The sequence below is a fragment of the Patagioenas fasciata genome, chromosome Z (assembly GCF_037038585.1).
Source record: "Patagioenas fasciata isolate bPatFas1 chromosome Z, bPatFas1.hap1, whole genome shotgun sequence".
In the NCBI taxonomy this organism is placed as follows: domain Eukaryota; kingdom Metazoa; phylum Chordata; class Aves; order Columbiformes; family Columbidae; genus Patagioenas; species Patagioenas fasciata.
The window spans coordinates 73,103,549-73,127,406 of NC_092560.1; the positions used below are offsets into that span (position 1 = coordinate 73,103,549).

The 23,858-nt window shown below is 39.6% G+C and overlaps 1 protein-coding gene across 7 annotated transcripts in view; it reads right to left on the reverse strand.

Annotated features, from left to right (window-relative positions):
* GLIS3 (GLIS family zinc finger 3) overlaps window positions 1-23,858 on the reverse strand; it is a 174,089-nt gene that overhangs the window by 12,267 nt on the left and 137,964 nt on the right. For 6 of the 7 annotated variants that reach the window (XM_071802177.1, XM_071802180.1, XM_071802178.1 and 3 more), the window contains 3 exons: window positions 23,645-23,786; window positions 14,728-14,890; window positions 3,118-3,299 (listed from right to left, as the gene is read on the reverse strand). In XM_071802177.1, coding sequence (XP_071658278.1) covers window positions 3,118-3,299; window positions 14,728-14,890; window positions 23,645-23,786 — 487 coding nt within the window. The remainder of the gene's footprint in view (window positions 1-3,117; window positions 3,300-14,727; window positions 14,891-23,644; window positions 23,787-23,858) is intronic. The other variant, XM_071802176.1, reaches the window with a different exon arrangement.

Genomic DNA, 23,858 nt, shown 5'->3' on the forward strand with positions numbered 1-23,858 from the left:
TTGGCTTAAAAGACTCACCAGTACAATACAGGTCCTAGACCAACTGGTGCCAATTTCCAGGACCTGTACTGTCGTCTGTTCTGTCTACAAACAAATAGTACAATGGCATACAATAGTGTCAAGCTGGGAAGTTATCACTCCAGTTTCCAACTCAGGATAGTTTCAGACTTACTGCCTATGTTAATCCAATAAGAGATACTACAGTCTAATGAAAGAAGAGCTTAATTTCTGCAGCTCAGTGAGCTGACTAACACCATCCCTTTCAACCATCCCATGCAGCAAAGGAAATTGTGAATTTCACAAGACGAAGGAGAGTATTTAGTCTATCATATAATATTACCCAAGGCAATAAAAAGCCCTCTCTGACATTACTGTGTGTCTGATGCTGAAAAGCACTCAGAAAAAATGATAAAATCTGAACTGCAGACAACATTCTTCTACCAAAACGCAGTTTCACAATACAAATACTTATCAGACATAAGAGTCTTGTCAGTCTTGGATCTCCTAAGTCTTTTCTTTCTAAAATATAGTGCTCCGAGATCTCCATGAGCTTCTAAGATTGTCAGGTTTTCAGTAAGGGAGTCTGTTTAGAACTTCTGAAAGCTTTTGGGTAATGAAACTTTTTCTTCTTTAGTACAGCTAATTTAAATGGAGTTGACAAGTTTATGACTACATGTTGAGACAAAAATGTCACCTTTGTTTGGTAGTGGACTGAGTTGAAGTGGCTATAGTTACAGCACTTTGAATAATGAAAAGGCAGGTTATGAATTGCAGGAGACAGAAACTAACAGAGCTTCCCGCAGACTCTTCTTATGTACCAGATAGTCCAGGTTGGTGAGATAACTCCATAGCGGTTTTCTACACTATAATGGTGTGACCAAGGAAGATGGTAATCTTTTATTGCTGCTGGGAAAACATGACCATGAACTCTTAAAACATTTGCTTTGAAAGGGAGAGTTTAGGAAAGAATTCCAGGCACACAGGACAAACAAAGCTTTCAGTGTAGCACACAGAGGAGAGGCAGCTGTGCTTAAGTGGGAGGGAGTACATTCAGACAAAATACCTCTTATAGTGACAATAGGTTACTTAATCCTTGAAAGAAAATTTAATACCCAAATGTGGCTATTGCATTGCATCTTTCAATACTAAAAAAACCCAATAATTCAGACCACAATGTCTTCCTACTTGTTTTAAGTGCAGGGATCTTCACAACTGCAACTTTGAGTTGTTATCTATGTGTATGTAATTCCTGTCAGCAACATCTATTTTCAACATAGATTTTCCTAGGACAGTAAGGCAAACATAGTAATGCTAGTGTGGGACTAAGTATGATACGGGTTTAAGGCCCATGCCCTAGAGGTTATCCGTTTTTACATCTGCTCAGAAGATAGCATTAAGCTCTATCTTAAGTGTGGCTTCCCCATTGTCCATATAAAACATTCACCCAGATCCGGGTCTCTACTGGGCCTTCTTCTTATAATGTTTTTAAGGACTCACGTCTTTTGTCCTTTTAAATCGTCTTGGGACTGTGGGTGTGGGGGATATGAACACAATAGCATCAGTCTGGCCTGCCCTAAAGAGAAGACGCCCACCCAGATATGGAGCTAGCTGCACCAGCTAGTGCAAGTTCTGTGTGCAGCCCTTTGGGAGCCAGGATTCTCAGGAAACTGTTCAACTTTGGAGCAACTGGTTGTGATCCCAGCTTCTACAATTGCTGAAGCTCTCATGGTCCCGAGAGGAAGAGGGTGGTGAAGCCATCTGTGCACTCAAAGACAATTTTTTTTTTCCACGCAGAAGGACATACCTTAATGTCTGGATGCCTTTCTGGAATATGAGTTCTTGCCAAATACTCAGCAAAAAAGGGAACTGAGTAAAAAGTATTGTACTGCAGAAACAGGATGGCTAACCTGGTCCCTTCACACCACATATGCTAGGAATTTATTTGACCTGTTCTGGGATGTCTTTGCATATCTCATATGACAAGTAACAGCATATTAATACATTTCATCCTGTACTATGTTGGCCCTAGATTATTAGTGAAACTTTAATTACAGAGTAGAGAAAGCCAACAGTAGCTGTTTACATCTATCGGTAAACTTAATGTTCTTCTAGTACTAATCAGCGCTGTTCAGAGCTACCAGTTCCTGGAAGAAAAGAACCTGGCTCAGATCCTGCTCAAGTGTGGTCTACTATGACAAGAAGAACAAAACAAGACCGACACTTCCTTTCTTCACTTCATACTCAGGAACTCTGGGAGATGCCTCAGTGTCCTATCTCATCCCTTTGCCTACAGAGATTGCTTCCATCAGTGGAAGAAAATACAAGAAGCCTTGGCTTTCTCAAGATATGTTTCCTATGATATCTACTATGGTAATTCTCAGGAAGCCTAATCAAAAAGCAGAAACCCAACACCTATAAAAGTCCAGTGAATGTAAATATGGCAAACCATATATTTGAACAGTTGAGAGGAAAAGCATTACTGCTGTCAACACATTTCTGAAATGTTAAGGTAATTACCATTCAGACTCCATACCAGCTAGAAAAACAAAAACAAACAAACAAAACCCCATAAAACCAACAAACAATCCAACGTTGTTTTCAGCTGTTGTTAATTTTCTTTTTAGCTACAGAAGTTTATACTGGATTGAACAAAGAGGCAGAGAGAAGTCTTGTAGAAGCTGTTTACACAGCACAATTGGGAACACAGCTGTAAGGGACATGTATGCTAATAAAAGCAGAGGTCTCCACCACTCCACAAGTATTCCACCTCCTGAAAACCTGTTAACACTTTATATGTAAACTCAGGAGGGATCAGAAGTGTAACACTGGAAAATTAAAAGCAGAGGCCACCAAAAAATTATTTGCAGTTCTATTTCAACAACAGCTCTGAAAATCAGTTTGAAGAAAAGCCTGTAACTCTGTAGTAAGATGAAAAATAATTAGCTAAGCTAAGAATATTACGGAAGTCTGAAGGCAGGGTCCTGAAGGCTACTTCCCAGAGTCTTTCAAAAGGAAACATGCCTTAAAAATACCAGCACCAGCCCTCAAGAACTGCATTTGAAGCCAAGCATCTGTGGCAAACAATTAACATAAGTAATGACGATTCTTCCTTCTTACCTTGGATGTGGAGGCTGTTTGGTTGACAAAAAGGGTTTGCTGCTGGCTGGTGTGTCTTTAGAGACATTCCTGCAGACTGTTGAAGGTGGGGAGGTTGTGGAGTCTGTCTCTGCATAGTGGGATGCGGAACTGAAATTCTCTGGGGGCTGATGTGATGAGGAGAAAGAGCTGGAGCAACAAACCTAGGAGTTCAGAAACACAAATCTGTAAAATCCCTAACAGATAAGAGCTGAAGACTGTTTCTACTTTACTTAGATTACTATAGTGTTTAATACTTTGCATAGATACAGACTTCTAGAAGAACAGTGTTGCAATCCGAATACAGAGAAGATATATTTTTAAATGGTGACATATCATTAGATTTGACGACTAGGAAATGAAAAGGGTGAATTGCACCCTTGTCATCAAAAAGTCCTGTTAACTTCCATGGGTGCGTTTAAGTCTTAATGGGAGGAGATGCCTCATGAGGCACCTGATTTCTGTGGCATTGCCAGCTGTCTCGTTGGAAGGTTTTGTATCAGATATATCTGTCAATACATAGCTGTTCTTCCTCACTGGAAGTGAGTGATCAGTTCCAGTCATTGGACATGAGGAGTTACATATTAGGTTCATGTTTCAAGTTCTATAATTTTTTTTTTATGTTACACAGAGCTATTTGAAAACAAACAAAACAAAATCAACACAAACAAAATGAAAAAACAAAAAAATAAAGAAAAAAAAAAAAACAAAACACCAGACCCCCCCCCCCCCCATTTTAAGGTCAATTTAATGTATATAAAGGCAAGTATCAGATTGCTTCCAGTTGGGCAGAGTCTGACCACATCAAAGTGTTGATCTGGACTCCATTCAGACCAAACCTGGTGGTACAGCTGTCAAACAGGTTCATCACTTCACTGTTATGTTTTGCACAGCTTTGTCACTACTGGCACTACAGGGATACACACTGCTTTGAGTATTTTACACAAGCATTTTACAGAATTTGTAAATTTATCTTTTTTCTATATGTCCTTAAAATGGCATTCTTCAAAGTGGATTACACATAGGTGCTACAGTCATTTTTGCAGATTGAAAGCTGAGGTTAAAAGAGCTCTGGTCTATGCCCCTGATGACCAAACTACCCGCTAGACTAATGGGACCAGATTAGTAAATGAAACAACCTGGGCTCAGGAATGGCTCATGGCCACTTTCTCATCCATGAGAGGAGAGCCAGGAAGGCCCAAAGAAAAGAGTCAGGATAGTTCTGCAAGAGGGTGAGTGAAAACTGATGTGGTATTCCTGTCACATATCAGCTTCTCTCTCCAGTGCTAAAAGCAAGCTGCGAGCACGTGCCAAGCCAGAAAACCCACCTGCCCTTCTCCATGGGGGGTGTGCTCAGTGGCTGCTGCTGGGGGAAACTGGTGCTTGCAGCTGACAGTCTGCCAGGAACACAAAGCCTGGATCTGGCCTCTGTTCTCCTGAGGCTGGACCACAAGACACTAGACAACTTTTTAAAAACTTTTTTTTCCTCCAGAAGTGTAAGGAAGCTGTAATCTCATCCTGAATACAACAGACGGTGCAACTGTGGTAGTTGTATTACAGAACACATCTGGTCAGGGTCATCGTACAGGTTATTACTGTAGTTAAATCCAAGATACTTGACAGTGCTTATGCTGAAGCTCAGAATCAGTTTCTGCCACTCATTATCTCTGTGATTTTGACTTAATCTGAAATCTGTTTACTACCTTTCCAGTAGATCCATAATTTACATTTGGAGTATAGCAAGTGTCAAAATGACCTTTGGATGATTTACTGCCTACTCTGTGTTCTTTGACAATCAAATTTTTAGGCATATTAGATAGGGTTTGGATGGTCTTTGAGCTGATTTGATATTGACTTCAAAACAAATATATTACTTCAGATAATAGATGGAGGAAATAAAGATGTTGCTACTGAGTCTCTAATGAGCAAAATATTTCCTTGTTCCTGATAATTTATGCAATGTAGTCTTAAAAACATACTAGGCAGGTAGAGAATAAAGCATGCGTGTGTTTCACAATAATAGTAGATTTATTTTCATTTTTTTTTTAAAGGAGAAATCAGTAGCTGTATTGCGATAAGAATATCAGAGGTTTTTAAAAAGCGTTACAACTGCCTGGTTATGTTTCCTTGAGTAAGGACTGGAGTTAGATGTTTGTATAGCACTCACATAGAAAGACTGTTACTTGCTGCCAGAGGTTGAGAGCAATGTCCAGACAATCTTTTATTACTGCTATTATTTAAAAAATAATGGGATATCTTCCTTCATGTTTTCAAAATTAATTTGTGAAAATTAACCTCTGAAAAATGGCTTTAACCAGCAGTCAACAACAGGAAAAAATGCTTTTCAAAATGCAAAGTGAAAAGCAGTTTTACAGATTACACTTTTGATTTAAAAGCCCAACCTCCCTCCTTTGGCTATACTACTTTGTACAGCCAGACAGGACTCCTATTTAGTAGATTTTAGTGGTCTTCATAATGATTTATTAATCACTTTCTGAATTCCTGGCTTACTGATATGGGTGACTATAGTTATCTACTTTTACTTCCCTTCTGCCTAACAAAAGAGAAACTCAGACTTGCCTCACTCCAGATTTGTCCCTGAACAAATCACAATGTGTTACTGGGGGAAATGCAATTTAATTTTGTTCCTGAAACAATCAGGACCAGCTTGAAACCATTGCCATCAAGAATTGTGGCCAGGCCCTGGAGACAATGCAATCAGGAACCAGGCGGATTCTCAGAAAGGTGCCACAAAATCAGAGCAAGAATGTTTCTGGAGCCTTTGAGTAGCCTCTCCCTTTCTAACAGTAGCTATGAAAAAGTGTCCTGCTGAGGAATTACTAGATGTGGTAGTAAGACAGATGATGAAGTTACCAAAGTTTACCTAATGTGATGAGATTAGTTAAAACAGTACATATATAAGGTTTATTTTATGACCAGTACTGGTCATGGTTACATTCAAAAAATATTTTACTCTGGCATCTGCTGACTGGAGCTGGCCCAAATGTAAACTATATGCACAATCAAAGCAATGTGTGGAAAAGGAAGAGGAGAGGAAAGCTAACAGTATACCTATATAGTATAAATGGTGTATTTATACACTATTTATAACTATTCATACAGTTTATTTTAGCATGGTTGGCCACCTGGAAATGGCCATTTGGTGTGGTAGGGAAAGAGCCTTTTATGTCTCTGTAACAAGGTTATACAAGGTGTTTCTTCACCCAGAATCTCAAGTGCTTTAAGACTCCTTGACATAAGAACTGGATGTGCTGAATTGTTTGGGCATAAAAGAGCTGGAGGGGTTATTTTTATAGGTGAAGAAAATACTGAGAACTAGGTGGTAGAGAAACCATTTTTGTTAAACTTCCCACCAAGCAGAACTGCCGTTGCAATCCAAGACAGTGGAGACAGGTATTGTAACTGTGAAATCAAGCTGTCACTGTTGAAGCTGATTGGAAATAAGGAAAGCAAGAAGAGCAGTACCATTCAAAGCTCTGCCTGACCTACAGCTTTCACATGGACCTACAGCTCCCTTTTTTCTATGGGAATTTGAAAGACTTATCACCTAAGAGTTATTTTGGCTGCTGTTCTTCTAGGCTGGAAGTCTTTCATTTAATTTCACACTCCCAGCCTCAGGAAGCTCATGGAAGTACACGACTGGCCCAGGAACATCAAGCGATTCCTGTATAAGCACAATGTTCAATAGACTTCTCCCACCTTCACTGCTTGATGTCTCCAAGAGCTGTCACCTGCATCCACTTCACAGAGCTCTCTGTGGCTAAAAAACCAGCTCCCCTTCCTAAGGGGAGAAGGAAGAGCAGGAAATTTGGTTCAAGACTGGAGCCAGTGTGCTGGTAACCCGAAAAATTCCAGGTCTCTAACAGATTTCAGTCTCATCTCAAAAGAAAATGCCTTTGACTCACTGTCACTGCTTCACCTGGCCACCTTCTGAAAGAGAACAGCAACCCCAAGCTGCAACACGAGCCTGAGTTTTTCTTGCCTTTTTTTTTTTTTCAGATTACGAAAAAGGCAACAGAGGGAACACAAGGCAGCATCCCAAATCTTTCTGATCTTCTGTCCTCCTTTCTCAATGCTTCAAACCTCACCCTGCAGAAGCAAGGAATACAGGAAGGCTGGGAAGGATGGCACACTGGCATTGTGGAGGCAGAACCGCAGAATGATTGACTGCAAGACAGACTTACAAGTGAGAAAGACTACAACAAAGGAAAGCTGGAATCACATATCTTCTGTGTGAGGAAATCTGGAAGTGGCTAATCTAATTGCTATATATGTACACACATGCGCATGGTCGAAAGAAGTAATACAAAGAGTTCACATTTCAAATTGCAGACAAAAATTGTGAACATGCATTAAAAAGAGTATAATTTGGCAGCCAGTCACATTGATTTGGTGTCTGAAATATAATTTCTGAACTTTTGTTTTTAGCACTAATGGTACCATGAAATCCCCCCTCATGCTTCTGGCTTTCCTCTCTCAAATTCTCTTTGTGTGGCCATATTCATAGTATACCAGAAAGTACATTTTAAATATGATTATAAAGATTACCTTGAATCACTACAGAAGAAGTGTAAAGGCAAACTTAGCTAAAAAAATACATTGTGAAAACAAACTTACTCTAGCCCTTTCTTTGTAGTCAAAGAGAATCAACTTCATCAAACAGGCCAGAACTGCTAATCTATTCTAGGAAACAGGAGTGAAGACTTTTGACTGCCTTTTGGTAAATAAACTAGATAATGTCAAAAATGTCTGATTTTTTTTTTTTTTTAAGAGAAAAAAACATATTACAAGAACCCAAATACCAAATAACCATTTGGATAACAGGGCAATAGGTCTGTCAATTTTTGTATCCCTAGAGGGTTAGTAAATTTCTGTTTTCCTGCTTGTAAATTTTCAGAGTTGTAGAAAAAGAGATTATTTTTGCTAAATCTACCAAAAGATCATTATTTCATACTATATCAGATTCTGTGTTTCCCCCTCCATGCTACAACCTTCTTTCAGGCAGTTATAGAGAGTGATAAGGTCTCCCCTCAGCCTCCTTTTCTCCAGGCTGAACAGCCCCAGTTCCCTCAGCTGCTCATCAGACTTGTGCTCCAGACCCCTCACCAGCTTCATCACCCTCCTCTGAACTCTCTCCAGTATTTCAATGTCCTTCTTATGATGAGGGGCCCAAAACTGAACACAGGATTCGAGTTGCAGCCTTACCAGCACTGAGGACAGTGGTACAATCACTTCCCTGGTCCTGCTGGCCACACTATTCCTGATACAAGCCAGGATGCTGTTGGCCTTTTTGGCCACCTGGGCACACTACTGGCTCATGTTCAGCCACTTGTCAATCAGCATCCCCAGATCCTTTTCCACCAGGCACTTTCCAGTCACTCCTCCCTGAGCCTGTAGCACTGCCTGGGGTTGTTGTGACCCAAGTGCAGGACCCAGCACTTGGCCTTGTTGAACCTCATACAATTGGCCTCAGCCTGACTATCCAGATCCCTCTGTATGGCCTTCCTACCGTTGAGCAGATCAACACTCCCACCTAGCTTGGGGTCATCTGCAATCTTGCTGAGGGTGCACTCAATCATCTCATTCAGATCACTGATACAGAGATTAAACAGAACTGGCCCCAGTACAGAGCCTTTGGGAACACCACTCATGACCAGATGCTAACTGGATTGGGCTCCGTTTACCAAATGGTGAACCTTCATTTTGACTGAATAGTTGTTAAAAATATATTGAAAAGAAAATATCTGCATAAAAATGATGGAAGAGTTTAGAACATAGTTTACCTACAATTAATCCATGCTACTAGCAGGAGTTATTTGAGGAAGGAACTATGTAACTATGTTGGATGCAGCTATATCTTCATCCTCTGTCTTTTCTCTTTGCACTGATAAGAAAAGCGTGTGCCACCATTTAGACAACATCAATCCTTACGGTTGCTTTCAATATGGTTCCAAAATGAAAACTGAACATTAAAGCTGAAAAATTCGTTCTTCTTTTTTTTTTTTTTTTTAAATTCAGAGGTCAACATTTGCTTTTAATACTGTATAAACAACACCTTGGGTTGCTTCTCTGTTAACTGGCTGAGTTCTAATCCTTTTCATTGGTCTGAAATAGTTTGGGAACATATACAGATGTTAGGCAGTTGACATGGACAGCAGATCAGGCTTTCACCTTACTACAGTTGAAGTTGTGGCTGGACAGAGGACAAAACAACAGGCTCCCTGTAGCAGGCTGCTGTCTCCAACAGTGTCGTGTACATTGCTGCACTTTCTGACAAGGTTAAGTGAGGAACAATCTATACTCAATCCCTCTAATTGCCTCTGTATTTCTAGGCAAATCCAGAAAATCCAGGGTGATGTCTCCATTGCTGCTATAAAAATCTCTGTCATTCTACTGTGATCTCATATTTTGTTTTGGCTCCACAATTTACGCTGTGTACTTTACTCTGTGTGGACTTTGCAGCTCCTCAGTCCACTGTCGGTAGGGGAAATATTCTGTTGTAATACAGTATTCTGTAACCCAACATATTGCACTGTAATTTAGTCCAGGTAGCTACCAATGACAATCAAACAAACATGGTTTCAATGCATTTGTAAGGAAAGCATAGCTTTTGCCAAGTACAATTTTGAAAGAGCAAGTGTCTTCCCTTAAAGTCATGAAAGCATTCATTTGACCAAAATAACAAAAAACTAATATTTTTACATACCTACAATACAGAATGTTTCTCTCCAATGATTTTTCTGTTGCAAATTATTTTTTAAAGGAAGGGAATCTTCTCCCACAACAGAAATATTTTGGCCAACACAAACCAAAATTTTATCAATAGTTTTGTTCAGGCACTGAATTTGCACTTGTCTAACTCTGCCTCACAACTGCAAAGCAATGATCCCACAGTGGGTTTCTATCTCCATGCTGCCTCAGGGGAGTAGATTGCATGTGCCAGTAGACTTTAATTTTATATCCTTCTTTTCTATCATTAATAAGTGCCCAAAATCCTTTTCATGCTCAAGCTTTAGGAACACAGGAACTGCCAATTCAGATTAAACCAGTGGTCCGTGTAGCCCAAAGAAGGGACGGCATGAAGAAAGAACAGCCCCTCTTCCCAGCATCACATACTCTGGTGAGAAGAAGAACAAATAATTTAAATTGGATTTAAGATGGATTTTAAGGAAGGAAACTGTGAGGGGCCATCTCAATATACAGATTCCCTGGAAATAGAGATATACAGAATGTTTCAAAAACATGGACTCAATGTCAAATATACAGTGATTTCAAATCGGGTCCATCTTTTTGAAACACCCTGTATAACTTTAAAATGTCTCTCAGCACTTTCTGTGGCTGCATTCTATTAGGGAACTGAATTTCTTGAAAATGCAAAGAAAAGAAAAAGAGTGCCCTTAAAAAAAAATGTGGAAATAGGCTGGAGAAAAATTCCATGATTTGCTAGGTCAGCTCTGGCTCAGGTTCAGTGTCAGACTTGCTGCCATCTCCATTCTTTAGCATCTATCATGTGTATGTGTCATTTGCCCACTGACAAAAAAAATGATAATGTCTTCACAGACAATCCTCCAAAGTGTCTCATGTCTGGAAAGAAATTACTGTACTGATTCCAAACCCACATTGTTAAGGTCTTTAAAGACTTTATTTGAGGCAGCTCATATATGCCACATACAAAGGGCTTTGTAATATGTGAAGATTGGATGTGTCAGCTCCCTGGTTAGAACCACTCAGAGGCTTTTGCTTCTGGAAGTCTGGCTTGGAGCTACTTATTATTTTATATCAAAAGCATAAAAGGAATATAACCACACACTCAAATAAGCAAAAAGAATCACTAATGTGGAACTTATTAGACCATTACAGTAATGATAAACTGAACAGGTCAGTCCTAAGTCCTTCTTTCCAGCTTTCTACAGTCTCTAGCAATTCCTATGAAGCCAGGATGTGTCACGCTGCAGGGACACACCACTAACTCCGGCTCACAGGAAGGTGAAAAATCATCTGGAACACCAAGTTCTGGTCTCACATCAGTTAACAGGCCACTTCTTGCAAAAAATCAAGGAATAAAAAGCAGAATTGCGTAATCCAATAAATAATAAATAAATAGACCGATATTTCAAGCATTTGGCATCATGAGTTTTGAGGCACTGAGATGCCCATGTTAACTATGCCATATAAAAGCCACATTTTTTTAATCTGAGTTTTAATTAGACCTTTTTTTCAGCTTCCTGGAATGCCTATGTCATTTTTTATTACAAAAATGAGTGAAAAAGAAGCCAAGTACCTATGCCCCTTTATACATATGGTTTTGGGTACTATTACCATTTGGTAGCTTCATTTAACAGTTGCCATATTTCCTACTGGGGGAGCACTGAAAGTTAGTATCATAAAGATGGAACAAATAAAATGTAAATCTGCATTTTTATTATGTGCGTTTTCTCCTTTGATAAATGAAGTTGCTTCTTGTATCCAAACTCTTTATCTGACTTGTACATTGAGTTTTGTTCACAGAATGAAAGCAGTGTAAGATGTTCGGTTCAGTTTCTCACATTGATAAGGCTTAATGAAATCCACACTTTCCCTACCATCATCTAGGTGGAGATATAAAAGAATCACAGAATCACAGAATTGACTGGGTTGGAAAAGACCTCAGAGATCATCAAGTCCAACTCTTGGTCCAACTCCAGTCCATTTACTAGATCATGGCACTAAGTGCCATGTCCAATCTCAGTTTAAAAACCTCCAGGGATGGTGAGTCCACCACCTCCCTGGGCAGCCATTCCAATGCCTGACCACTCTCTCTGCAAAGAATTTCTTTCTAATATCCAGCCTAAATTTCCCCTGGCAGAGTTTAAGCCCATGCCCCCTTGTCCTATTGCTGACTGCCTGGGAGAAGAGACCAATCCCCACCTGGCTATAACTTCCCTTCAGGTAGACCTACTATTATTTCTCTACCCCATGGTACCTGGAGATGTACGGAAAGTGCCTATTTCCTTCTCCTTCTCTCACTCACAAAGCTGAGCCTGCTGTCCAGAATGGAAGGGGAACATGACTGGCCCCAGAGCCACCCAAGCAGCCAGGCCAGGTGGATCAGCTTCACCCCAACCAAGGCGAATGCTGGGCAGCCAGTCCCAGCTCCGGAATGACCTCAGGCACCCACAGCATGGAAGGAACAACCCCCCTGCTTGCACTCCTAAATCCTGCAGCCCTCACCATGACAAGACTGAGGCAAACAGGGTGATGGCACACCTTTCAAAGACACTGTTTTTGGCACTTTCTATACAGAAGTGTTGGTTTGTTCAGTTCACATTTTCACAGCTACCATCAGATCTGTGAAGTGGTGTAAATGACAGCCTACTTGCAGGACCCCTGAGCGGACTCTATTAGATGCAAATTCTGAACTAGTTTTTCTCTTAAGCATTTCCCTTAATTTGTACTAGATATTCTGTAACCAAACCAACACTGCTGTAACACTTCTTTTCTTTCCTGAATTTAAATTGCCATTTGTCACGTTACCTAAATGAAGATAGTGACTTCTTTTTTGTTTGTTTGTTTGCTTGTTTGTTGTTTTTGTTTTGATTCAAAGTAGCTTCACCTATGGGAATTAGACCTTGAAGCCTTTTTCGAGAGAGTGTATACAGTTAACACATGAGAAAGAAGTGTATGACTAGTTTTTGATTGTTCTTATTCTGTAGAATCCTGTAGTACCCTGAGGTCTGTAATGGATTCAAGTCACGTTCTAAACGTCTCTGCACCAGTAAGTGCCTCAGAAATGGGTTAGTAGGAGATCACTGTTTTTATAATGAAGTTTATGCCTGTAATAATTATTGATTTGTTCCTACCTGCCACCTCGTGCTCTGACACTTATTGGATATGAACGTTGAACAGTTCATACACTGCAGAGAAAACCATACTGGGAAGGAAAAGCCTCTAATCAGGCAAGAGAACCTGGGCAGACCCACAGTTTGCACAGAGGGTCAGAGCAAGGGAAAAAAGATCAGGATCCTGTGTCTGAGAGTGGGGAAGAAGGACTAAACCACTAGATGAGCTTCAGTGACAAGTCAACAGCTTCATCCCAGAGTGGTGTACAAAAAAAGCTCAACAACTTCCAGTGACTCCAGATGGGGCTGAATTCACACATGCGATCTGAAACCTGTTGTCAATCCCTGAGCCAGCATGTTCTCCCATCTTCCTGATACAAGCCAGAGTGAGTACTGCTTTCCTCCAAACAAATTATGCCCATTTATCAGTAATTGAAATCTAGTGCATGTTCTTTTCAGGTTTATAATTGGATACTTTGTGCTCTTCAAATTACTGGCATTTCTGTCACTTAAGGAAATTACACACTTTGAAATACATTAATGAAATACAGTAGTTTATCATTTAGAGCACTGAAAAACAGGGAGATTGATAAAATAATGTTTCTGTATGCATATAGTAAGAATTTAGTATTTTATGTGATGATGTATCTTACTGACTTTTCCACTGAAAACCTTTTTGCTTAAGCTTCTTAAGTCTTGTGATCAGTGAACTAAGTGGAAACCTGTAATACCATACACTACACAAGTAATTGGAAAGATTGCTGAATATAATATAGGGAATGACTGAACATGAAAATTAAACCACTTACAAGCAATCTGCTTTCACATCACTGAAATATCTAAAATCATGGAAACAGCAAAGGTCAGGGCATTTGTACATAGCCAGTATAAAATAAATCATGACTATAAATCAAGCTCTCAAACCAGTGAACTAAAAATTCTTTCATCACCTGCTAGTCTTAACAAAATGGTAAGGGAAGGGAAGGAAAGGGAAGGGGGAAGGGGAGGGAAGGGGGAAGGGAAGGGGGAAGGGAAGGGGGAAGGGAAGGGAAGGGAAGGGGGAAGGGAAGGGGGAAGGGAAGGGGGAAGGGAAGGGGGAAGGGAAGGGGGAAGGGAAGGGGGAAGGGAAGGGGGAAGGGAAGGGGGAAGGGAAGGGGGAAGGGAAAGGGGAAGGGAAGGGGGAAGGGAAGGGGGAAGGGAAGGGGGAAGGGAAGGGGGAAGGGAAGGGGGAAGGGAAGGGAAGGGAAGGGAAGGGAAGGGAAGGGAAGGGAAGGGAAGGGAAGGGAAGGGAAGGGAAGGGAAGGGAAGGGAAGGGAAGGGAAGGGAAGGGAAGGGAAGGGGAAAAGTTCCTGCAGAAATACTTAGTATAGAGAAAATGCTGTCAGAATATGACTCTCCTACCACAAGTAAACAGAAACACGAATGTCAGGGCCCTCATTCTGTAAATTGTGACTAGGGTCCTCTGAAGTTTAGTGTCCCATCCAGTATGGCTTTCCTTGCTCAGGGCATTGGTGGAGATCAAGAAAGGATGGGAGGAAGTCCTTGAAATGGAGATGGATGGAAAGCCCCATGCCTGGGACAGGATAAGAGCCCTTTTCCTCTCTCTCTCCCCTGAATAAATCCATACCCAGAGGTAGCCAGGGGCCACCACCACCAACTTTCTGCACATTGATAATTCAGTTTGCATCCGTCCTGGCAGCTCTGAAGGCAGGGCTGCCCCAGGCTCAGGGGGAAAAGCTGGAGCTTGTCTTACCTCTCTGAGTCCGCAGCTGAGAGAAGAGGTAACTGGGGGAGAGGATGGAGAGGACTACCCTGTACGTTCTGTCCTGGGGAGGAGTGGCTGCTGGGGTGGGACAACGACACTGCCCCAGCTCCTGTTCCACTTCGACTTGTCTGTGTGCTGGGGAACACGGCTGCTGAAAGCAAAAGGAGAGAAATAACACTCATCAGGCAGGCGATACCATTGATAACTGCCCAAATACTAATGGGTAACACCTTCCCTAAAGCTGTAGTGCCAGTTCTTAGCAACTGTTTCTTCTCAAGTGCTGTTTTCTGTCCGAAGGGGAGGAAAAAAAACACATAACAAATAACTAAATAATTTTTGCTGTTCCCAAATGATACTTCTATAAAACCAGGCATGACATGGCTGTTCGCCTTGTCTTGGGAATTTTGTCTGAGTAAGGCTGCGAATCTTCTACAGCTTTCTGTTTTACAAGAGGTGGCAAATACTTCCTAAGATATATATTTTTAGAGCTAGTAAACAGAAAGCAGTTCTGTAAATTGTGAAACACCTTACACGTTTTCCCCTCAGCTGTAAAAATCCCAAATTTCTTGAAGAGGGCGCCCCAAACTCAAATAATGCCCCCAAACTATCCAGTAATGTATACAAAAATTTTGAACTATCATTAACAGTTTCATAATTTTCTATGAGGTTGCTCTTGTATACATTCCAAATAAGGAAAGGTTCTGGATGATTAAACAAAACACGGTACCAGAGTACCTCCAAATGCCTTAACTAGTTGACCCTGAGTCCTGTAACTGTATCTTCAGAAATTCTTTAAATTGAGAAGTCAGAAGGTAAGACATTCATTACCAAATCCCTCTAAAAATCCAGTTACTCAATTATTTTTACTGACATCTGTGTCAGTTGGCTTATGTTCATGCTGAATGGCAGCCAAATACATTATCTTAAACGTTTTATGAACTCCGAGAACAAATTAGATAGGTTGTCTACAACATGAAAATCTCTCACTGTTTGGTTGTCATAACTTCCAGTCACATAATAAGGTAATGTTTAGGCTTGGTTTACAGAATAAAAGTCTACCTTTAAAACTTACGTTAGTGCATGTTGCAGGTAATGATTCAAATTTATTTATAAAATCTTGGAATTTAAACCAGCTCTCCAAAGGGCACTGTCACCAGTAAAAAATCCTTCTAGGCTAAAATACCTGCATGGATGCTGCAGTCCTAGCAGAATAAACATTATATTAGGAGTAACACCAGCACAGATCTGTCTTCAAGAAAATTATTTCACAGGTCACCATTTTGAATGTGGCTACTCAAGGTAAAAAGGGTAAAAAGTCCACCTCATCTCTAAGTCCTCAGCCTATTTCTGGAAAGCCTCTTTTCATCCTCCCAAGCTAGTTTTCGTGACCTACTAGTTGTTCACCAGGCTAAGGCAGACATGAGGAAAGGCTCAAAGGTTTGATTATGCTGTAGCCTCATTAGTGGCAGTCCTGGACATCTCCCAGCTGGTGGAGATGACAGATGGTCTAAGATAACAGATAGGAAACCCCTTTGTGAATAAAGACTTCTAATACAGATGCTGCAGAGGTAATGTCAAAGTTTAGGGAAAGCTGTCATGAACCACGCTGGTGGCCAAAGCTGGAGGAGAAACCCCTACCACACGGCCAGGAGGACCAAAAAAAACCCCAGGTGGCTGCCCTTGGCCTTTACTGTTTGTTAATTCTCATATGAACCAGGGCCTCCTAATCACAATCCAAGTGACTACAGACGTCTGAGAGTAGAAGGCACCTCAGACCTTAAGAGGGGCACATAGGATGCAGATCCCACATTAAGGTAACTTTTGTTGTTTATTCACTTTGCTCATGCACCCCAAAAATCACTCTCTCCACACCTGTCTCTCAGAGCAGCATCTAGAGAAATGCAGAGGGGAAAACAAAGGAATTGCCTTTTCAATTTATTTTATGCTTACATGCAGTGCAGAAGAAAATACTGAAAAACAACCAAATGCACATTCTGGCAGAATAAGGAGAGAGAATATTTAACAAATCAGTACAATGCAAAATAAACCCTGATTATCTAAATAAAAACAGATACTATTAAAATTACTCCATTCAAAAATGGGGTAACTTGCATTTTTTCCATCAGAAAAACATTAAAATGTGTAAGAAAATACAATGACTTAGTTTCCCAGTACTGTGAGCTTTGAGTATAAAAAAAAATCAGGAGTAAAAAGGCTGGACTATGACTGGGTCTCCAGCATAAGGGAACGAGTGCTTTTCTTCCCTGTCATAGCTGATCTCTACCACAGTGCTGGTATGGATTTCAGGCAACTATTTTTTAAGTTGTGCTTTCACATTTCTGGTTGGTCCAGGCTGCAGTGACAGCACAAGTTCCCACAGAACTGCCCAAGATCTGGGCACCATCACAGCAGTACCTGCTACTATAGTAGCTTTTGGCTGGGTTTCCCAGCAATTTCTCTATTCTTTTTCTGTTTCTGATGAAGAGACAGTACACCATGTAAAGTAAGAGCTAGCTATGGCAGGGAGTAAGCGAAATCACAATGCTGGCAGCTGCTTCCCAGTGGAAATGGTGCTGTTAAAACTTCCTAGTGTAGAAATGGCCTTGGCCCAAGCTGCTACCTAAATCTTGTAAATAGCAGTTGAACGGAAACACTGTCAGCCATTGGCAGTCTACAGACATATGGCAGTCAACAAATATTGTCTGTAACAGCTCATTTCCCTAGCAGAGCTAGTTTTAAGAGGCTGACAGAAAACTTCAGACACTATTTAAGAAACTGCTAGATAACCTGACCACTTCTTCTTGGGAGCTTTCCCAGTGGTTTGGCTGTAAAATGTGAGTTGCTTGTTCAAAGTTCTGGCAGGAAATATCTACACAAAGGAATGTCTTTCCAGTGCCTGATTCCATTAAACACCTGATTTGAGTGGTATGAAACCAGCATGGGCACTGTCTCCAAGATACCACCAGGCAGGTCCAGGAGGAAAGATGCAGAATTAAGTGTATTATTGAAAAAAAAAGCTTCACACAAACAAGGCTCTTCTCTCTAACAACACCGGATAAACTAACACACTTAAAGTAATTTTTAAAAGATTCAGATATTCTGAAAACAAAACCAAACAAAACAACAAATTGTTGTTTCTTTCTGTTCCTCCATGTCCCTTTAAAAAGCTCAAGCTACACCATGACTTACAAGATGGATATAACGTGTTAGTCCTGAATGTGAACCTCCGATTTGGTTACACCCAAAAGTTTCAGGCACAGAGAGGGAGAAGCCATGTTTTCATTTCTGAAGACTCATCAGAAATCAATTTATCAACACTTAAGAATTTTCCATATGAATATCTTGGTAAAGGTTTCTCTATGAGAAGCTAAATTCACATGCAGTCTCATATTAGGTGATTGGAAGAGAAAAAAAAAATTATTCTGGGTATGGTTCCTTTAAAAAAAAAGACAGAAAAGCAGCATTTAAAAAGTTATAGAATCCAAAACTTTTTTTTTTTTTAAAAAAAAAAAAGGAATGAGAAACCTGTCATTTCATGGAGTATTTTTTAAATGCAAAAGAATCACCCCCTCCTTTGCAAATTATCAGCAATGGTGTAAACTACTGTCTTGGATTTGTTACTGTCAAATCAGCATTCTGTCAATCTATTTCTGCCCCCAAAAGATCTCTCCTCTTACCACTGCCAGCATGAATTTGGAGTAGGGCTGAGAATTCTTTCCATATAGAACAAGACAGCGTACAGGTTTCATTTTGTAGCTCAGTCAATTAAAATTACATACATACATTGCAAGAGTGTTTTTCTAATTACTATATTTAACCTTCCATTTCTATAAGGAATATTTATGCAATCCTTGTGAACAAGTGATTTACTAGTGCACAGAAAAAACACCTGAAATGCTTTTTGCGCTTGGGAGCACGACCTCCAGATACCCTCCCCTCTCACCTCCCCTAATGAGCTCATACTCTCCCAGAGGATTTCACGGCCAGGAATATGTGGGCATGTGGTGTCTAGAGCCATAAGTGGTAAGCCCAGCAAATGTAAAACATGCTTCCTGCGTTGTCTTGATACTGCCCAGCTCATCTGTAAATCTGACAACTCCAGTGTGCGTAGAACTTGAGAAGCCATCATGCATTAAGTAGAGCAGAAGTCAAAATCACATTATGAAGATAATAAGCCTCTCTGTCACATGGACCATCGACATTGATGGTTTCTGTATCTTTCTTCAGATGTTCTGTAGGGAGATCAGAGATACTGGAGGCATCCATGTCCTGGAGGTACCAAGAAAGCTGGAGAGCTTACAAACTCCACCCACTCAAGATATTTGAATAGAAGAAGAAAATGAGTTTAGGAAATAACATTGTACAGTAGTCCAGTCTCATTATTTGGAGACCTGGTCAATCAATCTCTGTCTTCTGAGATCCCCTGCCTCAAATCTTTAGAAATCTGAATGCTTACAACATAAATTGGTTTTGTGGTAAAGATCTTCCACAAGTAAAAATTGTCCACACAATCTACTAAGAATCCTTTGCTCTACTCCACAGCTCAGAAAATCAGAGAGGAAAATTAAGAAAGTAATTGCTGAGTCAGAATATCAGAGTTAGTTTACAGGTAATTATAGGCTTCTGATAAAAATGGTAAAATGGTGCTTGCTAAAAGCCTCCCAATTGCTACCCAAGATATTCCAAGAGCAGACTCTAATACAAATAAGAAAAGGTGCATGGTTCTCGTTTTTCAACATTCTTTGATCTTTTCTCTGAGTAGGACATGAGGAACATTTTCTAGTCCTGTTGCTGTGTATTTGCAATGATGGGCAGCCGGGCTGATTATCAGTTGAGGAAGGTGGACATCCTAGAAACTCCTGTAGTTTCTGAGATTAAGAAATAATTAAATCCCTGAAGCAACAAAGTGGGGTCTGGATTGGGATTCAAAGATGTTCCTGCCATGGCATCTTTACATCACATCCCTCCCTTTCAAGACAGATTGTTCTCTTTCAGTGGACTGCAGTTTCTGAAGTTCTGTCTCACCATGAAGAAAGGAACTATAAATGGTGCATTTGCCTTGTTGCTTACAATGTTTGTACCAATTCATCAGTAAATGTTCTCTTCTTCACAATGTGAAACTAATAATTACACCAATTTTTGGGGAACAATTAAGCTGTCACAAAATGGTAATTATAAATTCAGAAGTAAAGCTGGTGAATAAAAGGACAAGTCTGAAGGGAAATAAACTATCCTCCTGAAAATAGGTAAGATAATAATATTAACACTTTTCAGCCCTGTGTAATATTTATATGGTCCTGCCTGGTAATATATCATATTTGGCAGGAGATCTGGGTATGTATGCCATGCTTAAATTCAGCCAAAAAGGTGACAATGGAGATCCTCTTAATAGCTGATTACCCTACATCACCTCCTCTTTTGCATCCATTCCCTATACATCAAATGCAACTCAATTTTTCACTGCAATGGCCACTCATATCACCGTTCTCCTTCCTCATTCTTTTTTTCTTCCAGTAATGAGCCATAACTGCTCCTCCAGACTGTCAGCTTTGACAGACAGACTGATTTTCCCTCAGACAGCTCCCGCACTCTCCGTGGTGCCTAATGGTTTTGGAGCTCACCCACCGGGACAATTTCTTTAATAAAATTATTTCATTTTTCCTGTATGAGTCCTCTGTCCCTTACCTGCCTCTTTTATCTACTTACTGCTCTAACATTACCTTAGATATAAATTCCTCTGGGAATGAATTTTCTTTAGATGTGTGCAGAGCACCTAACTCAGTACTGTTTCATTGGGGAAAAATAAAAGCACAAACGCACAATTAAAGTGTTACTTAAGTAAAGCACATCTTAAATCACAGGCATAAAAGCAGTTACACCAAAGTTTCAGACATTATTTAAAATACACGTAGAATCTCATTACAAATCCTTCTGTAACTTTACTGATGTAGTTTTTAATTTCCAGCTTTTGAAGAAAATCACACACTAGACGAGCTTTAGGAATATCATTTGCTTGCTCTGGAGTTGAGCATAGTGTGACGTTCAGTAACTATTTATAAATGAATGACACATTCTGGTTTATTCTTAAATATGAAATAGCCAAGTTTTAACCGACTAGCACAGTAAAAATAATTTCTTTGTATTGCATTATTTATGATTCTTTCCACCTTATGGAATCTAGATTGCACTATACAAAGTAAGTTGATATAAGTACACAGTAGAAAAAACATCATTCATACGTTCTTATGAATGAATTGCTCACACTTTCATTCCATGAACTGAATAAACTCAAAAGTGTATTTATTTTTAAAAATTAAAATTTAGACGCTACCAGAAATTTTGCACTCCAGTAGAAACAGACTTTGCATTTCTGTTTTACAAAATATGCTTAACCCTGAAAGAGTATGTATGATTGCTTAACTTTAGACCTGAAAATGTAATTTTGTGTTAGTTTTAAGCAAAGTATCTGTCATTTTACCTTGCTGTGTTAATAAGATTATACTCAGTTCAAATTTCTTTTTTAAAGTCACAAAGGCCACAGTACAGGGAAATGGTGATGATCACAAGCATTTTTGCACTTGGGCAAGTGAAACCAATCTAGCATCCAAATGTTTACTTTTATTGTCTCTTACCTATCTCTAATAGCTTGCTGTCAAACCTTTATTCTGTACATATCTTAGGAAAAAAGAAAACTTACCTATGCTTTAAATGTGCATAAACAATAAGGAAAGTAAACTTCAAATGAGAAAAGTTTGATTTAATGTCATTGGAAGAACGGAAAACCATTCCTATTTCTACTGGAAAAGTAGCACAGACACATTTTAGCTAATATTCTGTCTCTAGGAGCTCCCAGTAAAAGTTACATATTATATCTCTCAGAAAAGTCTCAATGTTTTTCTTTGTATTTAGAAAAAATTGTATTTTCAGAAAAGTTTGAAGGGTAGCTTCTCAAAGGCAGGACACTTAAGCTTCTGCATGTTTTGCTTTTCTCTCCTTGGGGCATGAGTAATTTTCATGTTGCCATTTCAATAAAATAATTCCCTTCCTGTTAGAGTAATCTCACTTATTCATACAGAATATCATTATGTATCAGTCCTGATGTGTAGTTAATGAAACAATTCATTTCAACTGGATTGGGTGGTTGTCAAAATGGAGAGACATGAATTTATCCACACCTGACATAATACCCTCAGTTAATTGGTGTGAAACAACACAAGTGAATAAAACTAAGAGGAATTTGCTGAGTTATAGATAGCTGTGAACACATGGAAGGGAATACAGTTTATTATTACAGATGAATTAATGCTGATAAAAGTATGTTGAGCGATACTATAAAAATTGCTGCACAATAGGAAGCAGTGCCAAGTAAAAACAACACCACCAAAAACTAAAACAAAACAACACCACCCCCAGCAGTTATTGTATCAAAGAATATCCACAGGAGTGCTGCAAACCCCAAGTATTGAAAGACAAAGTACAAATGAGATTACAAAAAGTAATGCCACAGTCTAAGAAGACATCTACAAGACACCACAACTGCAACTGCCTGCTAAGGGCTGGCTGGACGCAAGAGCTTTACTTGGCTTAGGATCCTGACAAGTCATGGGGCAGTAGTTTGTTCAAGCCACTGTCAGCCTGGGTTGGGACTTACCCAGCAGCCAGAGATTGACACTTAATCCCAGTTTGGAAGCTCTCACTTTTGTGCACAACACTTGGTAATGCTAGCAAATAACTTTTTAAATCTCAGCATCCAACTCCCTCTCAAAGTGCAATATAAAATAAGCATCTGTAACTAACACCACATCACTAGACGGTCCCTGCCGAAGATCAGATCTTTAAAATCTAAAATTTCTGTTATCTTTTAAGTAACAGATGCCACACTCAGCCTAGACTCAAGAGTATGGCATTTAAAAATTAACAGCATACAAGTAAAAACAACTATTTTATAAATTAGGATACAGTCAATCACAGGTATAAATTTCCTGATTTTTGTGATCATCACCAACCAGTTTGTAGCTCACAACAGCCTTGAAAAAAACATATCATAGAACTGATAGATTTACAAGTCTCCCAGCAAAATAAAGCCACTTACTGAAGTGGCCACTTAATATAATGTGAATTTCAGTAGTGCATATAACATTAAGCCAATTCTTTCACTTCCTACATCAGTTTCTCAAGTAAAAGTTGAACTTCCAGAAGATGTAATGCATTCTGCCTGGAAGTTAAAAACAGATGTCTTGACAACTACTAAAATACTGCATTAAAAATGTTAACATCATGCCAATCATTGTCTTGAGCTTTGAGATGCATTATCATTCATAACTTATCAAATGTTTCAAATTTAGCTGAAATGTGAACAACAATAGTATATTTGGCCAGGTATGACAGAGTTAGCGATTTTAATATGAAAATCTCAGATAATTAACTCAAACAATAAAATAAGATTATCACATTTATAGCATAAATGTGTTTATTGGCATATTTATAGTCATGAGAGCTCACAATGAAGCATTTATGTCATTAATATAGATCAGTTGGAAAACTGGTATGTGATACATGAATAAGGAAGAGGAAAAATACTCCTTTGATTTTAAATGAAGCTTAATGAATTCAAGAGGTCTACAAGGAATAGTGGAAATGAACTGCTAGCAGAAGTCAAACGTCTATAGGGCAAAAGTATCACTCTTTGTTGTGGTAGGTCTTTTCATGGGCAAAATATGATTTGTCCTGCCTGCCTTCAAAAAAAAAAGTGCAAAAATGTGTTCAAAATCTATCTTTTTTTTTATTACTTTGCAGAGTCTATCCCTCTCATGAGATAGAAATGGATTTCAGAGTAAATCCTAAACTGCAAAATCATCCCTAATCTTAAGTGAGCAACACTATAGCAGGCTGTCTTTTCCTATACCTGGGTAGATATCATGAGCAGGCCCTGGGGAGTGTCCCACGGTGTTATCTGCAGCATCATGCGGTGACGAGGCCGGCTGGAGGGGCTGGATTGCGAGGCAGTCATTCAGGAGGTCCTGGCCAAGCTCTGAGCTCGATCGCAACTAAAACACAAGAGATGGAAAAGGATAAACCATTATAACATGGGAAAAAATAACGAAATAAATCACAGAAAT